Source organism: Pristiophorus japonicus, chromosome 24, assembly GCF_044704955.1.
Source record: "Pristiophorus japonicus isolate sPriJap1 chromosome 24, sPriJap1.hap1, whole genome shotgun sequence".
Lineage (NCBI taxonomy): Eukaryota > Metazoa > Chordata > Chondrichthyes > Pristiophoridae > Pristiophorus > Pristiophorus japonicus.
In genome coordinates, this window is record NC_092000.1 from 4370016 (window position 1) to 4389357 (window position 19342).

General features: G+C 44.4%; 1 protein-coding gene across 1 annotated transcript in view; it reads left to right on the forward strand.

The window, feature by feature from the left end:
• The window catches only part of LOC139238010 (voltage-dependent P/Q-type calcium channel subunit alpha-1A-like), a 587825-nt gene that overhangs the window by 490450 nt on the left and 78033 nt on the right, over positions 1–19342 (forward strand). The window contains 4 exon segments of the mRNA XM_070867408.1: positions 1165–1261; positions 10602–10707; positions 13623–13730; positions 14781–14881. Of these exon segments, the coding sequence (XP_070723509.1) occupies positions 1165–1261; positions 10602–10707; positions 13623–13730; positions 14781–14881 (412 nt within the window).

The following is a 19342-nucleotide window of genomic DNA, read 5'->3' on the forward strand; positions in this document are numbered from 1 at the left end:
TTACAAAAAATTATTTTCTCCGTAGTTGAGGCAGCTTAGAACTATGGAGCAAATGCAGGTATATGGAGTTAGGCCACAGGTCAGCCATGATCTCATTGAATGGCAGAACAGACTCGAGGGGTTCAATGGCCTCCTCCTGTTTCTATGTTCCTACATAGAGGAAGGGTCATTTCTACCTACATACAAAAGCATGTTTGGTTTGCCATCTTATCCCAAGCCCAAGACTGGACAAAGGGCAGCTAGGGATGGGGGTCAATACTTTTATTCTGATGGTTGCTTTACTGCCGATGAAAATTCATTGTAAACCTTTAATAAATAACGCCTCCACGTCAGAGGAAAACGGGACTATTTAAGAGTTTAGATACCCGATTTATATTTTAGCTGCTGACTCACAGGATGACACTCAGTTTAAGGTGGATTCTGAACATTTTTTGAGGTGACAATTGAGCCACTACAAACCAGCTAATTAGATTCTCCGTGCTCTCGACGTGCTGTGCTTTATAATGATGTTTTACATTAAGTTGCTGTATGTTGATTTGTGAAGTTTTTGCTCTGTTTTAACCTCATGGCCTTGTTTTCACTAACTGATTGTATTCTTTTTCCAGTGGTCGCATTCATTATAAGGATATGTACAGTTTATTGCGTGTTATCTCACCCCCTCTGGGCTTAGGAAAGAAATGTCCTCATAGGGTGGCCTGCAAGGTTTGACTTCCACTAACCTACCAACCTAAGCATCAAGGAATGAATGTGCTTTCTCTTTTTTTGCATTTCTTGAAGTAGAATGTGCAGGAAAATGCAGTCACCTAGAGAAAATAGCATGGAAATGCACTGACCAACCTCAACCTCAGCCATTGCTGCTTGTTGTAACCAAAACCACTCGGCATCTTGGGTATAGTAGTGTTCATTGCTGTAGGGACAGAAACTGCATTGACAAGGACTGACATCTCACAATAGACAGAGGACTTTTCATCGAGACCAAAAGAAACAGCTCTCTGTGCTTCTATGCAATATTTAGACATTGCATAGAAATTGGGTGAATTTCTGCAATTGACCGACCCATAAAGAATAACCTTGTAATTTTTTTGTTTTTTGTTTGTTTCCTTCCATTTTTCTTTACGTTCGTCCCCGGATGCATCTTCTTTTTGCCTCATTTCTGCTGCAAAGTGGTCACATCAGTTACACTGATATGTATGAGATGTTGAGACACATGTCTCCGCCCTTAGGCCTGGGGAAGAAATGCCCTGCGCGAGTTGCTTACAAGGTAGAAATGTGTCCTTAGTGTTCAGTGTGTCGGAGAAAATCTGTGACCTTTGAACTGTTAGGGTCAGGGATCGTGCAGTCCAGAAGAAGTGGGAGGAGTCTAAGAGGGTTGACAATAATTGTGATCTACCTATCAGTTGATGGAACTTTTATCTAAAATCAGACCTTGATTTCTTATAGGAGCAGGTAATTTATTTTCCCAACTCAATTACTTTCTCTTCATTGAAATAATTGTGGAGATTTTGCTTTTCCAACCAGTATTTGGCCCAACGATTGGTTTTAAAAAATTGAGCAAACAACTTGCCTTTGGGTGTGATATTAGGCCAGATAAACCTCTTCCTTCGTCGAGAGAATTTACAGATCTTGCTATCAGTGTGTCCCGGAGAAAAAGCTTGCTACATCTCACAGGACCAAACTCTCTTGTGTTTTTCCTCCAGCCTTTACTTTGTCAGTAGTTCCCCTCCCTTCCGATCAGTTTCAGAGGCTCACTGCATGTCAGGAGAACCGACACCATGTCAGGCTCCTGCGTCGAATATTCCAGTCCTCCTTTTGGATTATCTGGTGAGAGGAAGAGAAGGGGAGGGGAGATCTATTGTTTCAGAGATTTGGCCGTCCATGCTAGGACCTCAATTATCCCCCATCATTATTCTTACTGAGCTAGATTTAGCTACAAGCCTGGAAGTGTACTCAAGTTTCAACCAAGAAACTAACACACATGTATCCCCCCCCCCACAGGCTACTGTGTTCTATATCACTCAGGTTGGTTTTATTCAAGATCAATTCATCCTGAATTTAACAGCAATTCACTAAAAGGAATGTAAGCTCTTTATCTCCTCATTCCCAATTTTCTCCCCCTCTCTCTTGATGGCATTAACTCTTACTGCAATATGGGCTCCACGGGTACTGGCCACTCTATCACTCCACCTGGATGGCCATTCTTTGTGTGTGAGCCAAGTGTTGGCAAGTTATTTGACCCAAGGGGTGGGGCATAGCACCACAGCCAATGCTGATCCTGCCTTCAGGGATACTGAATCCAGCCACCATCCCATCTGAGATCAGATAACTCAACGCAAACCAGGGATGGGATCTGAGACCTTCCAGGTCTTTATGGCTCAGTATCGCAGTCGTCCATGCATTTAATCACTGGGCCGTTGATGGGTATGATCATTGTCCCTTTAAGCCAGTTGCAGTTATCACATCACAAAATAAAATGTCCTTAAACAGATTATCCCCTGTATTGGTACATACTCAAGCAGACGCAGAGGTGCTAGAATTCTCCTGGTTGGTGTGCACGGCGAACTTGTGAAAATCTCCTCTGCAGTGAAGCTGTAAACATGTTCACTTAGAATGTGTTTACAATCTCACGAGAGACGCGGGGAAGCCTCACAAGCAGTTACCGAGTTTCCGTGCATAGTGGCCAGAGCAACCCTTCCCCTGAAGAGGTACGAGAGTTGAGACCCAGAAAAGCTGTGAGATCTGAGTGTTGGACAGAAAATGCATCATTTAAAATATCACCCACTCTACCATTACTGTTTTTGTATTGTGAATACAAAACAGAGTTTTAAATCCAACCTTCCTTAGCTTGGTGAAACCTGAATCAGAAGGGAAAAGATCATTTTTTTCATTGACAAAAATCAAAATTTTAAAAATATTTCAGTAAATAAAAGTTGCTTACCAACAAACACACTCCCCTTCCTGTGGGTTGCATGACAATTGTTGTGTGTTTCAGAGAGGGCAAATTCAATTTCTCTTCAGGTATTCAGGCTGAAAAATCGAATTTTTTTAAGCATTAAATAGTTTTAATTTCAAGTTCACCTCTGACCGTTTAACTGTTACTAACTTTTCCAGCGTTTACCTATTTTCTTTCTGTCAATGCAGTTCTAACCTGTATTGGTCCCTTCTTCCTACATAATACACCTAGTTAATCATGTGTGCTTTCTCTCTCTTTCTCTCCATCCTGCATGCCGCAATGTAAAGATGTGCCAACATTGATGGGCAGTCAGCATGAAGGGGGCAAAACGTTCTGCCCCCGGGATTCTCCAACACGGAGCTTTACCAAATTCTTGTGATTTTAAAGGAGGCTTCCATAAAATTACCTATATCACGGCATATTTACTGGCAAGATCATTTATTTTTTTGCTTCTAAGCACTATAAACTCTGTTTACTGTGATATTTGGGAGCTATCTTGCCCTGTGATTGATTATACCACAAATAAGAGCGTAATATCATCATAGTTAAAAGTTGAAATGTTGGCAAATCAGTGCACCCATCTCAGGCATGAATCTCCCACTGAAAGCCCATGAATAACCTCTCTTTTCCAGCCCATGGATAATCTTTCGTTTCTGTTCCTTATTCCGCTCCAACTTAAACATTTCCTACTCATTCTCTCCTCAAAATGCTCAGTTTTTAAACAACAGAGAATGGCTGTGAGAACAAACATTACTATTTAAAATCTATGTCCTTCGTGCAAGCCATAGCCGTGATTCTCGTGTGATAGCTTGGGGCCACTTGAGGTCCAGGTCCTTCCCGCTATGTCCCTCACCTGTTGCTCTGTGTTCCCTGGGCCCCCACTCACGGCCTGCTCTGCTGTGGGATGTCACCAGAGTTGGGAAGCCACGGTTAATTCCTCTTCTCTTGCTGTGAAGACCAGGGTACGTTTTTCAGATTGGCTTCACGGGCCGAATGAATAGGGTGTTGTCTCAGGGTACAGCCCTCAACAATAAAAGAAACGTTGGTGAATGATTCCGATGCAGGTTAATGTTTAAGGGGCTGAATCGATTTCTAGAAAATGTGTCCATAAACCACATCTCTGGGGATTGAGCCTTGTAGCCAGTGATGAGGTGAGAATGGTGAATCTCCCTGTACTTTCCTTGTACCAATTAATCCTGTGTTTCACAAGATTTTAGACCTGGACCTTCCCCTACTCGGGTACAGGTCCAGGGTATTTTTCTTTTTGTTCATACAGTTGAGGTTTCTAAAAGGTGAGCCACAGCTCTGTTATCCATTAAACTTACAGGAATAGAGTCTTCAAAGGGATGGATGTGTTTACCCACATGCAAATATGGCTCAGTTGATTACAGCATGAATTGTTTAATACTTATTTATAAATAGCTTCTTTGAACAAAGGTGAGTCACACCGAAACCCAGTCCAAGTTGCTGCTGTGTGCATCAGCCCCAGCTGGCCTTTCCTTAAAACTGCAGAACAGAAAGAGCCCAGGGTGAATTGGAGTCTGGCTTTGGAGAAGTAGAGATTGGAGGGTTTCATCAGCAGCGGAGAGGGATGCGAATGATATTGTGGAGGGGATAATAGATGGTCCTGGTGAGAAACCAGAAGCTCAGCTCGGGGTCATAGGGGATACTGAGGAAGTGCACTCCCGGGTTTAGCCTGAGTGAAGAGCTGAGGGGGAGAAATTGGGGATAATGGGGTCAGATTCAGTCTTGCCATTGGTGACCCAGAGTAAGTTTTAGGACATCCTCAACTTGATGCCAGAAGCAGCCAGATAGACTGCACAATAAAAGTTGCAGAGAGGCGAAGATATCTGCAAATTATAGAAGCTGAGTCATGGAAGTTGACAAAGGGCATTATATACATAAGAAATTCAAGAGAGGCCAAAAATGGAACCTTGGAATGTGCCAGACATAGTAGCGCAGGCACAGGAGGAGAAGTACTTGCTGACAAGGATGTCACCACTAAATGTCAGTACCACAGGGGATGGGGCGATCGGTTGCACTGAAGTCAAGGGAGAGGTTGAGGAATCTTCTGGATATTTTTGGTGGCTTTGATCCAGGTGCTCTTGGTGCTGTGGGCACGATGTGAACCGGGCAAGGGATTCAAATAGGGAGTGGTGGGGCAGATGGACTCAAGTCTGTGGGGCTGCAGGAAGAGAGATCAGTGGGCGTAGAGTGGGAGACTGAGAAAGGTATAATAGAATATAATGCAATGAGAAGGTGAGAAGTGTTAATGACAGTGACCAGAAGAAGCAGGAACTGGAAATGTAAAGGGGAGTGGGAGTGAAGAATGTTAGACAAAGAGCGAGGGTGGGGGGAGGGGTACTGGGTCCAGAACTGTATGCTCACAGACAGTAGTCTTAAGTTACATGTATGAATCGTAGATAACCTATACATGACCTTGAAACAGAGCTTGAAATAACAGTCAGATTTCAGAGTATGCCTGACGATCAGCAAGACTAGTGTCTGCCTGACAGTCCATAGCTTGCCTGACGATTGGGGTCTAAGGCCAATGTGAAGGTCACAGTCTAGGCTGACAAGCCGTCAGAGTCTGGCCGCTGACCAGTGGTTGATGGCGATGAGGGGGGGGTGCCTTGCTTCCTGCAGGATTTTACATTCTCAAGTTCTGCTCTCCTGGTTCTTTGTTCGTAATTAATTAACTGGATCTGAAAATTAATTTTGGGTGCAAAAGCATGCCCTTCGCCTTGGTGGTGCACTGACTTTACCAGTTTGCCCATGTTGGGGGCTCGCAAAAAATGTGCCTCAATTTTGTTTTATTTACAGAGGAGGACAACGTTTATTATATGCGCACATTATATAGAGTAATTATTAGTTTAGATTATCAAGGTGTTCAGATCATATTGCTCTCAAAGTTTAGAAGTTACTCCATGGTACCTTTTATTTATATAAAGCTGTTTAAGTTCCGAGAATAATTTTGTTCAGTTGGCTGCAGCGATTATCTACTCCACATAGCCAATGTACAAGGACTTGAAGTTTATCAAGGAACAATTTGTAGCAGCAATACGCTTCAGCCAGTCTATTTTATAATAATACTAGCCACCTGGGAGGGAGCTAAGGGCTGACATTCAGTCACATGATAGTCCTCGGAATGGTCGGAATCTTCTGATTGGATTGCAGCCTTATTGCTTCCTCCCAGATAATCCACCATAATAAGTAACGGCAGCAACATCACATTGACAGAAAATGCGGCTTAAGTCCTCCCATTAGTGTAGGAATGTCCGTCAGTACTTGCATTGCAACTGGGAAGTCCCAGGATCTAGCAGAGCACCTGTGCTGGGTAGTTTGCCTGCAAGGCTGCCTTAGCGTCTTTGGAATCCCAGTAATGGGACTTATTTAGTGGGCTTCAGGAACAGGCAGCTATGGAGATGTCTGTGCTTTGGACCATCTGGGCCTTCCAGCTGGAGAAAGGCTTTTTGGAGGAAGGAATGGGGCAGGAAGTTGAGGAGAGAGGAATAATGGCTCTAACTGACGACAATTATTTAAGAAAGACAGACCATATCATTGGATTATGTTCCTGTAATTCACTTCAGTTGTTCACCCTTTCCTAGCTGGAGTCTCCTTCTTCCCCGTGCCCCCTTATCTGGTTCATAGAACAGGTTGAAGACTCTCTCCCAGCCAGTGTTCTGCTACTTGTTCGGGGAGTGTGAGAGCAGCGTGGGTCTACAGAAATCCCTGATTACCTCTTCCTCCCTGGGCGGGTTCCCCTACCCTTTGCCTGATGCCCCTCTCAGGGGCTTGATTCAGATCAAGAATGCGTTGATGAGCAGTAGCGGCTGACCGTGTATCTTACCTCTGTAGTGCAACATGTTGCAACTGCCCACCCCATTCCCCCGCACTCTTCTTCCCGAGATGGTCCATGTTTAAATCTTTTCCTTCCCCATTCACCATTGAGTACTCCACTTCTTTGTTTTATACCTTATGTGTTGACCTTTTACATGGCCTCAAACGCAAGCAGTTCATTTGGGTTCAGTTAGTACTTTAACTGTTTCTACAGCTGAATGATATAAAACAATTAATCATGAATCATTCTCCTATGATTCCATAACATCTTGCTCATCCAGGCTCAGATATATTTGATATTTATTATTATGACCAGCCCTTCCCACAACATGCCGAGTTCCCTACATTGGCAAATTGGGTAAGTGCTCCCCCATTATATAACTGTGCCATAAGATACGAACATAAGAACAAGGACCAGGAGTTGGCCATATGGCCCATAGAGCCTGTTCCTCCATTCAATAAGATCACGGCTGATCTTCGACCTCAACTCCACTTTCCCGCCCGATCCCCATATCCCTTGATTCCCCGAGAGTCCAAAAATCTGTATCTATCTCAGCCTTGAATATACTCAACGATTCAACATCCACAGCCCTCTGGGGTAGAGAATTCGAAAGATTCACAACCCTCTGAGTGAAGAAATTCTTCCTCCTCTCAGACTTAAATGGCCGACCCCTTATCCTGAGACTATGCTTCCTAGTTCTAGACTCCACAGTCAGGGGGAAACAACCACTCAGCATCTACCCTGTTAAACCCCCTCAGAATCTTATATGTTTCAATGAGATCACCTCTCATTCTTCTAAACCCCAGGGAGTATAGGCCCAATCCACTAATATAGACCAGAAAGGTCACCAGTTCAATCCCAAATATGCAAGCAGGCTCCTGCCTTTCCTGATTGCAAAATCGAAGAGGATCTAAAGGGTGAAAAAAAATTAAAAATAGGCAAAATAAATGACCCCAACATTAGATATTCCAGAAACCAGCTAGCTTGTGAAGACTCCACAACCGAAGGCTAGCTCCCCATTGAAGGTGGCATTTTATAACATACCACTCACAAAATCCACTCTCGAAACATCAGTCCGATATTGGAAATAGAGCCAGTATCTTCATTCTGGTTCACACACACAATGCCATCAAATACAGATCAAACCTCCCCCCCCACCCCACTCTGATTGGAGCTGTACCTTTTTATTTTTCAAAAGACCTCCAAGGATCTTCACCCTCTTGCCTCCCCATGTTTGCGTTTTCCTCTGCAATGGTTTTTTTTTTTTTGTTTCCATGGGCTTTTCCTGACATCATCCTATCCTTTCTGACATTTCCTCTCCTTCAAAACAATACTGTGTGTCTCGAAAACTCTGTGCTGATGGTAAGGATGATTCTGTAACACCTTACAATGCCCCCCACCCACTCCGTCACCTCCCAAGCCATTTCTTGAGGTGCCATGAGAGCAAACACACGGGCTGGGAATTTGAGTAATGTTGGCGGACAAATAGCGTTCGCTGTTATTACCCCTGTGAAACTGACCACAATGTCGGGATGTAGCGCATGTGTATCCTAATGTGGAAATCCTGAAGTTGCTGCCAGTCAGTTACTGCCCCACCACTGGCTGCGCTGTGGACCCCACCCACATAGCCGGAAATCAGGGAAATTATTGAAACTGATGAAAACTGTGACTCTTCCGCAATAATACCACTGTTCAATACTCCATTAAAAGTTACATGCTTTTCAAATAGGTGTAACTGGGGTTTTAACAGTGTATTGACTGCTAAACAAAGGTTATGGTCCTGAAAAACTAATTTTAATATTGTGCAGTGTCAAATTTATCCATTTTAATAAAAATTAACATGTTTAAGAAACTTTAAAAAAAAAAAAATTAACGCTTGTTCATCTTTATCTCAGGTTTGCCTTTTCCCCGTGTGAGAGCCCCAATCTTTGTTTTGCTCTCCCTAACTTTTTTTTTTAAAAAAAAAGTTAAAGTCAACTTCCTGGTCGTTGCCTGTGAGAATTCTGCCTTTTGATTGGCTGTTTAGACAGCTTGTTGATGTCACAGCAGCTCACGCAAGGGGATCCCCACTAAATCACACTGGTTTCAACTGCACGTCAGAAAAGCCAAACCTCTTGCCACAGAGATCGCGAGATCTCTTGTGGGAAGCTTACTTCGGGGCCAGTGGCGAATGCCAATGCTTCGCCACTGACCGCAAATTTCAGGTCACGGGTCTTTTTCTTGTTGCCTGTATAATTATAAGAGCACATCCATTTGCTCATGATCACTTAATTTGAGGGAGGAAGTCCTCCCTCCACTGGGTAAAGAGGTGTCACTACAGCAGTGACATTTGTAACATGGCCTGTGCCCTACTTGAGTTCCTCTTGATACTGCCTAGGCATCGCAGCAGGCCTGCTGATCGTTGCATGGCTGGTCTTGTGCCCGTAGATTCCGCAGCTGCAGAATGACTTCAGAGCAGGGATTCAACAGTTACATAGAACAAAATAGAAAATAGGTGCAGGAGTAGGCCATTCGGCCCTTCGAGCCTTACGTCTTCTCAAAGACAGGAAGTTGGGCAAACAACTAGACAGTGTGACATAATTCACCTCCAGGAGCTGCCTGGAGAGGCATCCCTGCATCCTATCTGTGGTGTGCACTGTCTTCAGCCATTCCTGAGAGTGGACCTCAGGCAAGATGCTGTTCGGGATCAAAAATTAGTAACACTGAAGAACAGAGCCCACGTTCCTGCAGGGGTGTTACTACACCTTGCAGCACACAGCTTGATGTAGCTGACCTTAAATTGATACTTTTCTGAGCGTTGGATCTCTCAAATTGGTGGAGACCCTTTGCCAAGTAATGACACACTCCTGGCGATCCTGAGCAAATGCTGACACACACCTGGAGACCTCCTGCAATTATTGACATAATGACGCACTCTAGGACCCAGTGTAAAGATTGAAACAGTTCGCTGTCCTAACTACAGAGTTTTAACTATTCATAGGGACACAGTGCTATCAATGCAAAGAACCTTATATCAGCATACAGAAATAGAAATGTGTCACTCAATAAATACAGAGGTCGAAAAACTTCACAGTCCCTGGGCAGTTGGAATGTATCTGCCTTAATGATCTCCACTGTTCCTTATTCAGCACAACCTGATTTCTGGACACCTCTCTCATGTTTCAGCTATCCTTACTGTCTCATTCTTTCTTTGCCACTCTCGTGCTTTCTCTGCCTCCCTTCCTATTCCCATCATCGCTCCCTTTCCATTACTGCTGTAACACTTTCCTGAAAAACATATCTTTGAAAGCATTTCATACTCTCCAGCTTTAATTGCAGCAAATGCACTATCTGTGTCCATCCCTAATTCACACAGGAACCTCTGGATACTGCTGTTAATTATCCTTGAATGAAGCTCCTTGCATTGAGAGAGCAGATTTTAAGCAATAGTATCTTATAGCATAGCTGTGAATGAAATCCAGCGTCTTATCCTTAGAAGCTTCTGTGTACAACTTGACTGCATTGCTTGTCCTGTGAGGTTCTTGTGCTGCATGCTGCATGTATCTGCATCACTTGTGTTTGTTAACTGGATGTCAGTACCTCAAGTGGAACTGGAAATGACCATTGCATTGTGTTCTGACCCACCGATTATTTGTGTGCATCGTGTGATATTGCAATGATGACCTGTGTGCTTGCATCTGTACACAAACGGAATGAACTGTTTGAAAATGTTTAAACTGAAATGAAAGGAACCTCCAAGTGCTTTGCACTGGCTCCGCCAAACAGCAGATGGTGCTTTGGGCTAGATTTGTCTTGATTGGTTCTCTGCAGAGGCTCTTGCGAATGGATTTGCCGGTAGCTGATGACAACAGCGTGCACTTCAACTCTACACTCATGGCGCTGATTAGAACAGCCTTGGACATCAAAATAGCAAAAGGTATAGTGTGGGTTTATTTAATTATCATGCCCCTACTTGGTATTTGACTAATGCTGCTCCTACAGTAAGCGACTAACGAATAAAAGTTTGTGAAGGTTCCTACATCGGCCTCCAAGCATCCACTGACTACCTTACAAAAGCAAAATACTGCGGATTGCTGGAAATCTGAAATAAAACCGAGAAACGCTGGAAATACTCAGCGGGTCAGGCAGCATCTGTGGAGAGAGAAAAACAGAGTTACCGTTTCAGGTCGGTGACCTTTGTCGGAACTGGGAAAGGTTGGAGACATAGCAGGTTTGGAGACATAGCAGGTTTGAAGCAAGTGCAAAGGCAGGGAAAGGTGGGAGGAGAGAACAAAAGGGAAGGTCTGTGATAGGGTGGAAGGCAGGAGAGATTAGAGAGACAAAAGGTTAGACAGGTCAAAGCAAAAGGAGATGGTAATGGGTCGAGAAACGAAACAAAAGATGGGTCTAGAAGAGGTGTAAAGGGGAATGGCAGAATCAGCAACAGCAACCAATAAATAGGGGTAGAGGTTATATCTGAAATTGTTGAACTGGATGTTGAGTTCAGAAGGCTTCAAAGAGCCCGATAGAAAGATGAGGTGCTGTTCCTCAAGCTTACGTTAAATTTCATTGGAACAATGTAAGATGCTGAGAGATCAGAGTGGGAGTGGAGCAGAGAATTAAAATGACAGGCGGAGAATTGTTAACTAATTCTCCTTGTGCTTTGTACTATCGCCCCGTTTGTAATTTAATCTCTCCTGCCTTCCACCCTATAATAGACCTTCCGTTTTGGTCTTTCCTCCCCACCGCCTTTCCCTGCCTCCGCACTTAAAATCTGTTACAGCTCTAACTTTTCCAGTTCTGACAAAGGGTCATTGACCTGAAACGTTAACTCTGTTTCTCTCCCCACAGATGCTGCCTGACCCGCTGAGTATTTCCAGAATGTTTTGTTTTTATTACTGACTATCTTACTTGCATTGCATAATTATTTCACGCTACCAATTAGATGGCTAATGCAGCATTCATTTATTATGTGCCCAAACTTTTGTTTAGAGGCTCCATAGAATCATAGAATAGGATAGCACAGAAGGAGACCATTCGGCCCATCAAAGAGCAACCCAGTTAGTTCCACTCCCCCGCTTGTTCCCCATATCCCGGAAAATGTTTTTTCCTTCAAGTCTTTATCCAATTCCCCTTTTGAAGGCTACTATTGAATCTGTTTCCACCACCCTATCAGGCAGTGCGTTCTAAGTCCTAACCACTCATTGCGTTAAAATGTATTTCCTCATATCGCCTCTGGTCCTTTTGCCAATCACCTTAAATCTGTGCCCTCTCGTTATCCACAAGCACATCTTATGATGATGATAATGGCTCCATTAGTGTATTCTCACCTCCGAGTCAGAAGATTGTGGGTTCACCTCACACCAGAGGGGTAGAAACATAGAAACATAGAAACTAGGTGCAGGAGCAGACTATTCGGCCCTTCGAGCCTGCACCGCCATTCAATAAGATCATGGCTGATCATTCCCTCAATACCCCTTTCCTGCTTTCTCTCCATACCCCTTGATCTCTTAACCGTAAGGGCCATATCTAACTCCCTCTTGAATATATCCAATGAACTGGCATCAACAACTCTCTGTGGCAGGGAATTCCACAGGTTAACAACTCTCTGAGAGAAGAAGTTTCTCCTCATCTCAGTCCTAAATGGCCTACTCCTAATCCTAAGACTGTGTCCCCTGGTTCTGGACTTCCCCAACATCGGAAACATTCTTCCCTCATCTAACCTGTCCCATCCCGTCAGAATCTTATATGTTTCTATGAGATCCCCTCTCATCCTTCTAAACTCCAGTGTATAAAGGCCCAGTTGATCCAGTGTCTCCTCATATGTCAGTCCAGCCATCCCGGGAATCAGTCTGGTGAACCTTCGCTGCACTCCCTCAATAACAAGAATGTCCTTCCTCAGATTAGGAGACCAAAACTGAACACAATATTCCAGAACACATAGCCGAGCCTGACAGCCCCACTGAAGGAGTGCAGTGTTGTGGGAGATGCCATCCTTTGGATGAGATGTTACACCGAGGCTTTGCCTGCTTATTCCTGATGCTTCAGGTGGAGGCTAAATGTGGTGCCGTTTGAAGAAGAGTAGATAGTTCTTGTGGTGTTCTCCCTCAGCCAACACCCAAAAACTCAGATTAACTGGTGATTCATTTTATTGCTATTTTGGGGATCTGGCTATGTACAAATTACTGCCCTATTTTCCTTCATAACCGTCACTGCACGTCACAGTAATTGTTTCTGAGAGATGTGATAGGGTGCTAAATGAATACAAGTCCTTTTTTATTGCAGGAGGGGAAGCATCCTGCTCCCATGCCTCTTTCGGTTTCACTCTGACAACAGCCACTGGGAATGTGTGGGAAGCGGCCAGGCTGAGTGCCATGATTCTGCCCCCTTCATTGTGGGAAGTGTCTGGCCCTTGCTTGGCATCTCCCCATGCCAACACAACTCAGACTAATAACTCGCCCCGAGAGGGCAAATCATGGGCATAGAGCTGTGTCTGTTGCATTCCTTTGTGCGGATCACTGGTGCTCCGATACAACACCTCTGTACCCAAAATACCAACTATTGAATGTTCATCGGTATTGAAAATTTAGATAGAAATACCTTCCAACCCAGTAAAAATGTATTTCTCGGCTATGCACCCCAAATGCTTCACTCAGTTGTAGTCTATCAGTGACATGGGGAAGCTTTCCCCTCTATTATATGCATGTGAAGAAGAGGTTTATATATGTGGCACTCAGAGGAAATCTTGCTCCACTGTGGTTGTCCATAAAAACATTTTTGCAACAATTGCGGCCTAATTAGAATTTAGCCAAAATGTGTCTACCAAGCTATTATTATCTGTCTCTTTATTAGGAGGGGCTGATAAGCACCAAATGGACCGAGAGTTGAGGAAGGAGATGATGTCCATCTGGCCTAACCTCTCGCAGAAGACCATGGATCTGTTAGTTACACCTCACAAATGTAAGTACAGTTCTTGTTCAAACTTTCTCCTCCCCCGCCAGTCCTTTACACTTTCTAGTGTGCCATCTGGGATGGCAGGTCCCTGCCATGTCACTGTCAATGCTGCACTTGAACCAGATGAGAGGCAGTACTGGGTGAACTGCACTTCCTAATTTAAACCTTCCCTCGCCCCTCATCCTTTGAGCTAAGCTGTGCTGTGCTGTGCATCACCCTGTTAACTCCAACATCCTGGCCAAACGTTTTAGTTATTTTTTTGTCAGTTTTTGATGGCAGGACTTTTTTATTTGTTTTATAATAATAAAACAGTTCATACTGTGAAACCAGTGTTCTTATTTGTACCATCAACCTTAGTTTCTCTTCAGAGCATATTAGCTAAAGAGGCAGTATCGTCCTCATTACTCCACTTTGAACTCTTTCCCTTGTTTCTTTCTTAAATGAAGTGCTCCAGGTATGATAACACAACTCCAAAGCTGGAAGGTTATGTACTTTAGCCACACAGAGGCATTCTCCAGAGTCCTCTCCACGGAGAAGCATTGGTGTTGATAGAAAGGAGCCCTTTACCAGATTCGCTCATCTTTCTCAATGAGCGTGTTTTGAAGGTGAACAGATTTTAGAAAAATTGAAAAGAAATATGAGTGAAAATCTTCTAGGTCTTTAAGAGAGGAGGGATTGGGAACATGAGAACATAAGAAATAGGAGCAGGAGTAGGCCATAGGGCCCCTCGAGCCTGCTCCGCCATTTAATATCACGGCTGATCTTCGACCTCAACTCCACTTTCCCGCCCGATTCCCCCGTATTCCTTGATACCCCGAGAGTCCAAAAATCTATCGACCTCAGCCTTAACGACTCCGCATACACAGCCCTCTGGGGCAGAGAACTCCAAAGATTCACCACCCCCTGAGTGAAGAAATTCCTCCTCATCTCAGTCTTGAATGGCTGAGCCCCTTATCCCGAGACTGTAGAAGAGAAAATACAGCCATCAATCGAGCCCAGCTGTCTGTTTGAGTTTCCTAATTTCCTTTTCATGTCCTTTCACCTTCCTGCCTGCAGCGACTGACCTCACGGTGGGGAAGATCTACGCAGCGATGATGATCATGGAGTACTACCGGCAAAGCAAAGCCAAAAAGCTGCAGCTACTCCGTGAGGAGCAGGTACTTGCATAGTGGAGAGCAATGATTGACTCACAAACGCTGGCAGACTATCCAAAATAAATACAAAACAGACAATCACACAGAGAAAGAGAAAAGCTTCCTTAATTTGCTGTGCTTTCAGTTTTGCTTCGTGATATATGCTTCTTACACATTCCCATCCATGCTGTTTCACTAGAGATGTCACAGTAATAGAGAATAGAACATTTTTAGCGCATTTATCTCCCAACCTAGTTATTTATTTTTGCATCTCAGAAAATCTGGGGTATCCAAACTGTGGCTCATGTGGCTGTCAAGTCCCGGCAGCACTGCCCATGAAACCTCATTAACTCCGTTTCTATTTGCACCTATATCTCTCACTTGCTGGTTTGTCCTGTTGTAATTTTGTGGGTCTGGAGGATTTGAAAGGGCTGTTCTTGGCGTTGTTGCACTATTGTTGGATCAATACTAAATCGGAACGCACGGATCGAGCAGCATCAGCAACTTGAGATATATTGGAAACGAGAATTTAAACTTTAGGGCTTGTGAGAATCCCTGGTTAGCAAGACGAGGAGCTTGAACACTCCTTCAGATCCTCTTGCTGGAGTTAATTATACATGGATATCTGCATTTTTTTACCACTTTTTTATTATATAGCTTTTTAAAGTTTTTCTTTATATAGTGATAAAAAAGACCGCCATCTTAATGAAAAAGTGTTTGCCAAACAATTTTTTTATGGAGGATAAGGAGCTCTGAAATTTAATGATGTATTTCAGCAAAGAACAAAATTAGAAAAAGATTTTCCAAGTCTTTTAATCGCGAATGTGGTGCCCCTTTTAATGGAAGAAGTTTGCTATATAGTACCAGTAGAGGCTGTCGGAAATCAGGAGCTTATCAAAGTCCAATCCCCTGCTTTCTTCAGGAAATATAGTTGTGTATTTCCCCTGTGTTTCCTGCTGGTTCCTTCCCTGCTTTTATTGTCTGCCACATCAAGGCCCTCTTGTTTTTGAATACATTGTGACCTCATATTGTCCACATGCATGAGACTGAGCCAGTTACCATCCCCGGCCTTCAGTCACTGCTCTGCCCCATGCAGTGTTAAAGTTGTACATCCACGGCCAGTGTTACAACCAAAGGCATCAGGCCTCGGAGATGCATTCAGCAACAGAAAATGTCATTTGTACTCGAAACACATTCAAAAAAACGGCCATAACTTCAACTGTACAGGTACCAGCATGTACATAATACTAGCAGTTCTCTAATCATGGATGTCTGGAGCACAATTGCAGTGTTTAGCTGCTAAAGTGAAGCTGTACTTAACCTGGCCATTAAGGTCACCGCTCAGGTACCTCCCGTAGGGGAGACGATCGTTTCAGACTCGTCCTATGGTCAGTTAGGGGATGATTGTTGAGGAATATTTCTGTACATTAGCAACGGCCAGGTTCTGCTCTTGAGGAGAGGTCAGGTAATCGAGGACAGAAAATGGCTGGCCCTTTCTGTGTAATTTTAATACTTTGAGGTGTCACAGTCGAAGTGCGACGGAGATGTGCTAAATTATGGTTTTGTGTGCTAGTGAATCTCCATTGGCACTGCTCACAGTAAGTCAGAGACGGCGCCGTTTTATAAGGACAGGAACGTTAAACATTGTAAAACAGAAGGGGGCCGAAATTGCCCCCCTCTTTAATGTTCATTACTGCCTCTAAGGCCTAGGAAGTGGTGAAGGGACGGTAAGTCCTTTCCGACCAGGGGACAGACGGATGGGCCAACCTGTTCGAAATTGCCCCCCCCCCCCCCCCCGGGCTGGTAACAGGTTTCCGCCCCGTCAGGCACACGCTGACCCCTTACCATCAGGAGCGGAGCCGGCACTGCTCGGTGCCCCCGACAGCTTTTCCCACCGGGAACCTGCGGTGGCCGGGCGGCGCGTCGGCCCTCGAAGGTGGGGGGGCGGAGCGCCGCCGCCGCCGCAGCCGCCATTTTATTTTCATTGTCGGCCAGCTCTGAAGTCGGCCCGACACTAGCGGCCACAGGTTCGGCCGGACCGCCAACGGGCAGCTGGCACCCCCTCTTGGGTGCCGGCCGGGCCACCCGGCCCGAAGCCCTCCCTGGTGGCCCAGTGGGCACCACTAAAGCGGTTGCCGAGCTCGCAGCGGCCGTTGCCACACGTCAGCGCGACGCGGCCATCCACATCCACGGCGCTGATGACACCGTCTGCCTTCCGCCCCGCTCCCAAAACCAACTAACCACGTGCAGGTTTTGGCTTTAAATATGATCCATTATTGTAATTTTACTTGCAATAAGCCACTTTCCGCCCGAGACACCCCAAACACCGCCCCGACAAATTATAAAAGTTAACGAGGCCAATTTCCCGCTATTCTCTGCCCCATGGATCCGGGCGGAGAAAATTCATTCAATTCGAATTATCGGCCCCGTTTGGGGCAGAGGGCAATTTCGGCCCCGAGGTCTATTCTGCAACCAAAGTGTAGGTAGGTATCTGACCTCTTAAGGATCTGCATGCTGGAAATTAATATGTGGGGCAGTTACAAGGCAGGCCGCAGATCAGAACCCAACCTTTGTTTGTAAGCAGTCAGTTAAGGAACTGTAGACATTCTGGCTCAGTATTAACTGTGATACAGATATTTATTTTTCATATATTTTGTATTTACATAAGAGAGGAATGTTCAGAGGAGCAATGTCCATCATAGTAGCGGCAATATAGAGAAATAATAAAGATTGTGAAGAGAAAGAAATTGAATGTTAGAGGTGAGTGTGAGATGTGTCATGCTCAGCTGAGTAACTGATTATATTCTCAATAGAATAATCTGTCCCAAATACTGGTTCCTACTTCACTAAACAGCCTGAATAACATTGACAGCATTAAAATGAACAGTCACTTGGACAGTGTGGATTAATTACGGAAAGCCAGCACGGATTTTTTAAAGGCAAATTGTGTTTAACCAACTTGAGCGAGTTTTTTGATGAGGTAACCGAGAGGGTTGATGAGGGTAATGCAGTTGACGTGGTGTACATGGATTTCCAAAAGACGTTCGACAAAGTGCCACATAATAGGCTTGCCGGCAAAGTTGAATCCCATGGAATAAAAGGGACAGTGGCAGCATGGATACGGGATTGGCTCAGTGACAGGAAACAGCGAGTAGTGGGTGAACGGTCGTTTCTCGGACTGGAGGAAGGTATACGGTGGTGTTCCCCAGGGGTTGGTTCTAGGACCACCGCTTTTCTTGATATATATTAATGACTTGGACATGGGTCGATAGGGTACAATTTCAAAATTTGCAGATGACACAAAACTTGGCAGTACAGGTACAATGTCCGAACGCTGGCGACCTCGGGACCGAGGCTATGCCGGTTTTCGGATTTTTTCCGGACTTCGGACAAGAAAATCATTGGGGCTGAAATTCCAGTCGGATGCTTCCCACGGGCAATTGTCTCCAACCTGAAACATTTCTACGAATTTACCTGGAGGTGTGGGAGAAGCGTGCGATTCCTCTTCATCAACCCTGTCTGTTACCTTGTCAAAAAACTCACTCAAGTTGGTTAAACACGATTTGCCTTTAACAAATCTGTGCTGGCTTTCCTTAATTAACCCACACCTATCCAAGTGACTGTTCATTTTGATGCTGTCAACGTCATTCAGACTGCTTTAGTGAAGTAGGAACCAGTATTTGGGACAGATTATTCTATTGAGAATATAATCAGTTGCTCAGCTGAGCACAGCCTCTATGAGAATGACACATCTCACACTCCCCTCTAACATCCAACTTCTTTCTCTTCATAATCTTTATTATCTCTCCATATTGCCGCTACTGTGATGGATGTTGCTCCTCTGACCATTCCTCTCTTCCCGCTGCGGAGAGCGCTCCCATCCTCCAGGTTCCCACGGAGAAGATGCAGTCACGTGTGACTGCTCAACCAATCAGGTACTGTATTCTCATTAGTATCTACGAGTTCTCATTGCTATTGAGAAAAAAACCCAAAGGCACTAAACACATCATAAAAAATAAAAAACACACCTCACATAATTAAAATTAATTGAAATTAAAATTAATAAATATCAGAGAAAAATATTTTTTCCGAGTTTTTAAAACGCTTCTTTAATTATGGTTAAAAATAAATGTAACGTAGTAGGCAGGGTTTTTTAAAATAATACCTGTTTTTTAAATTTAATTTAATTATATTTTTGTATGTTTTTAAACTCTTACGCCTGTAAAAGTAGAATTTTGAGGACATTTGCTGGGCAAGATATGGGTAAATCCCGCAATCTTGCCCTTGCAAATGTCCTCACTCCCGATGATATGCGTGAGATCTGTCAAGCTCCGCAAAGCCGTTTTTCAGCGCATGTGCATTGCGCGCTGAAAGCTGGCTTTTCCGATGCCTTCCCGGGTCCATGGAAACTCCGTGCGGACCCCGGAGGCCGGAATTTCAGGGCCAATATGTCCGAAATCCGGAAACCCCGGGACCAAGATCGTA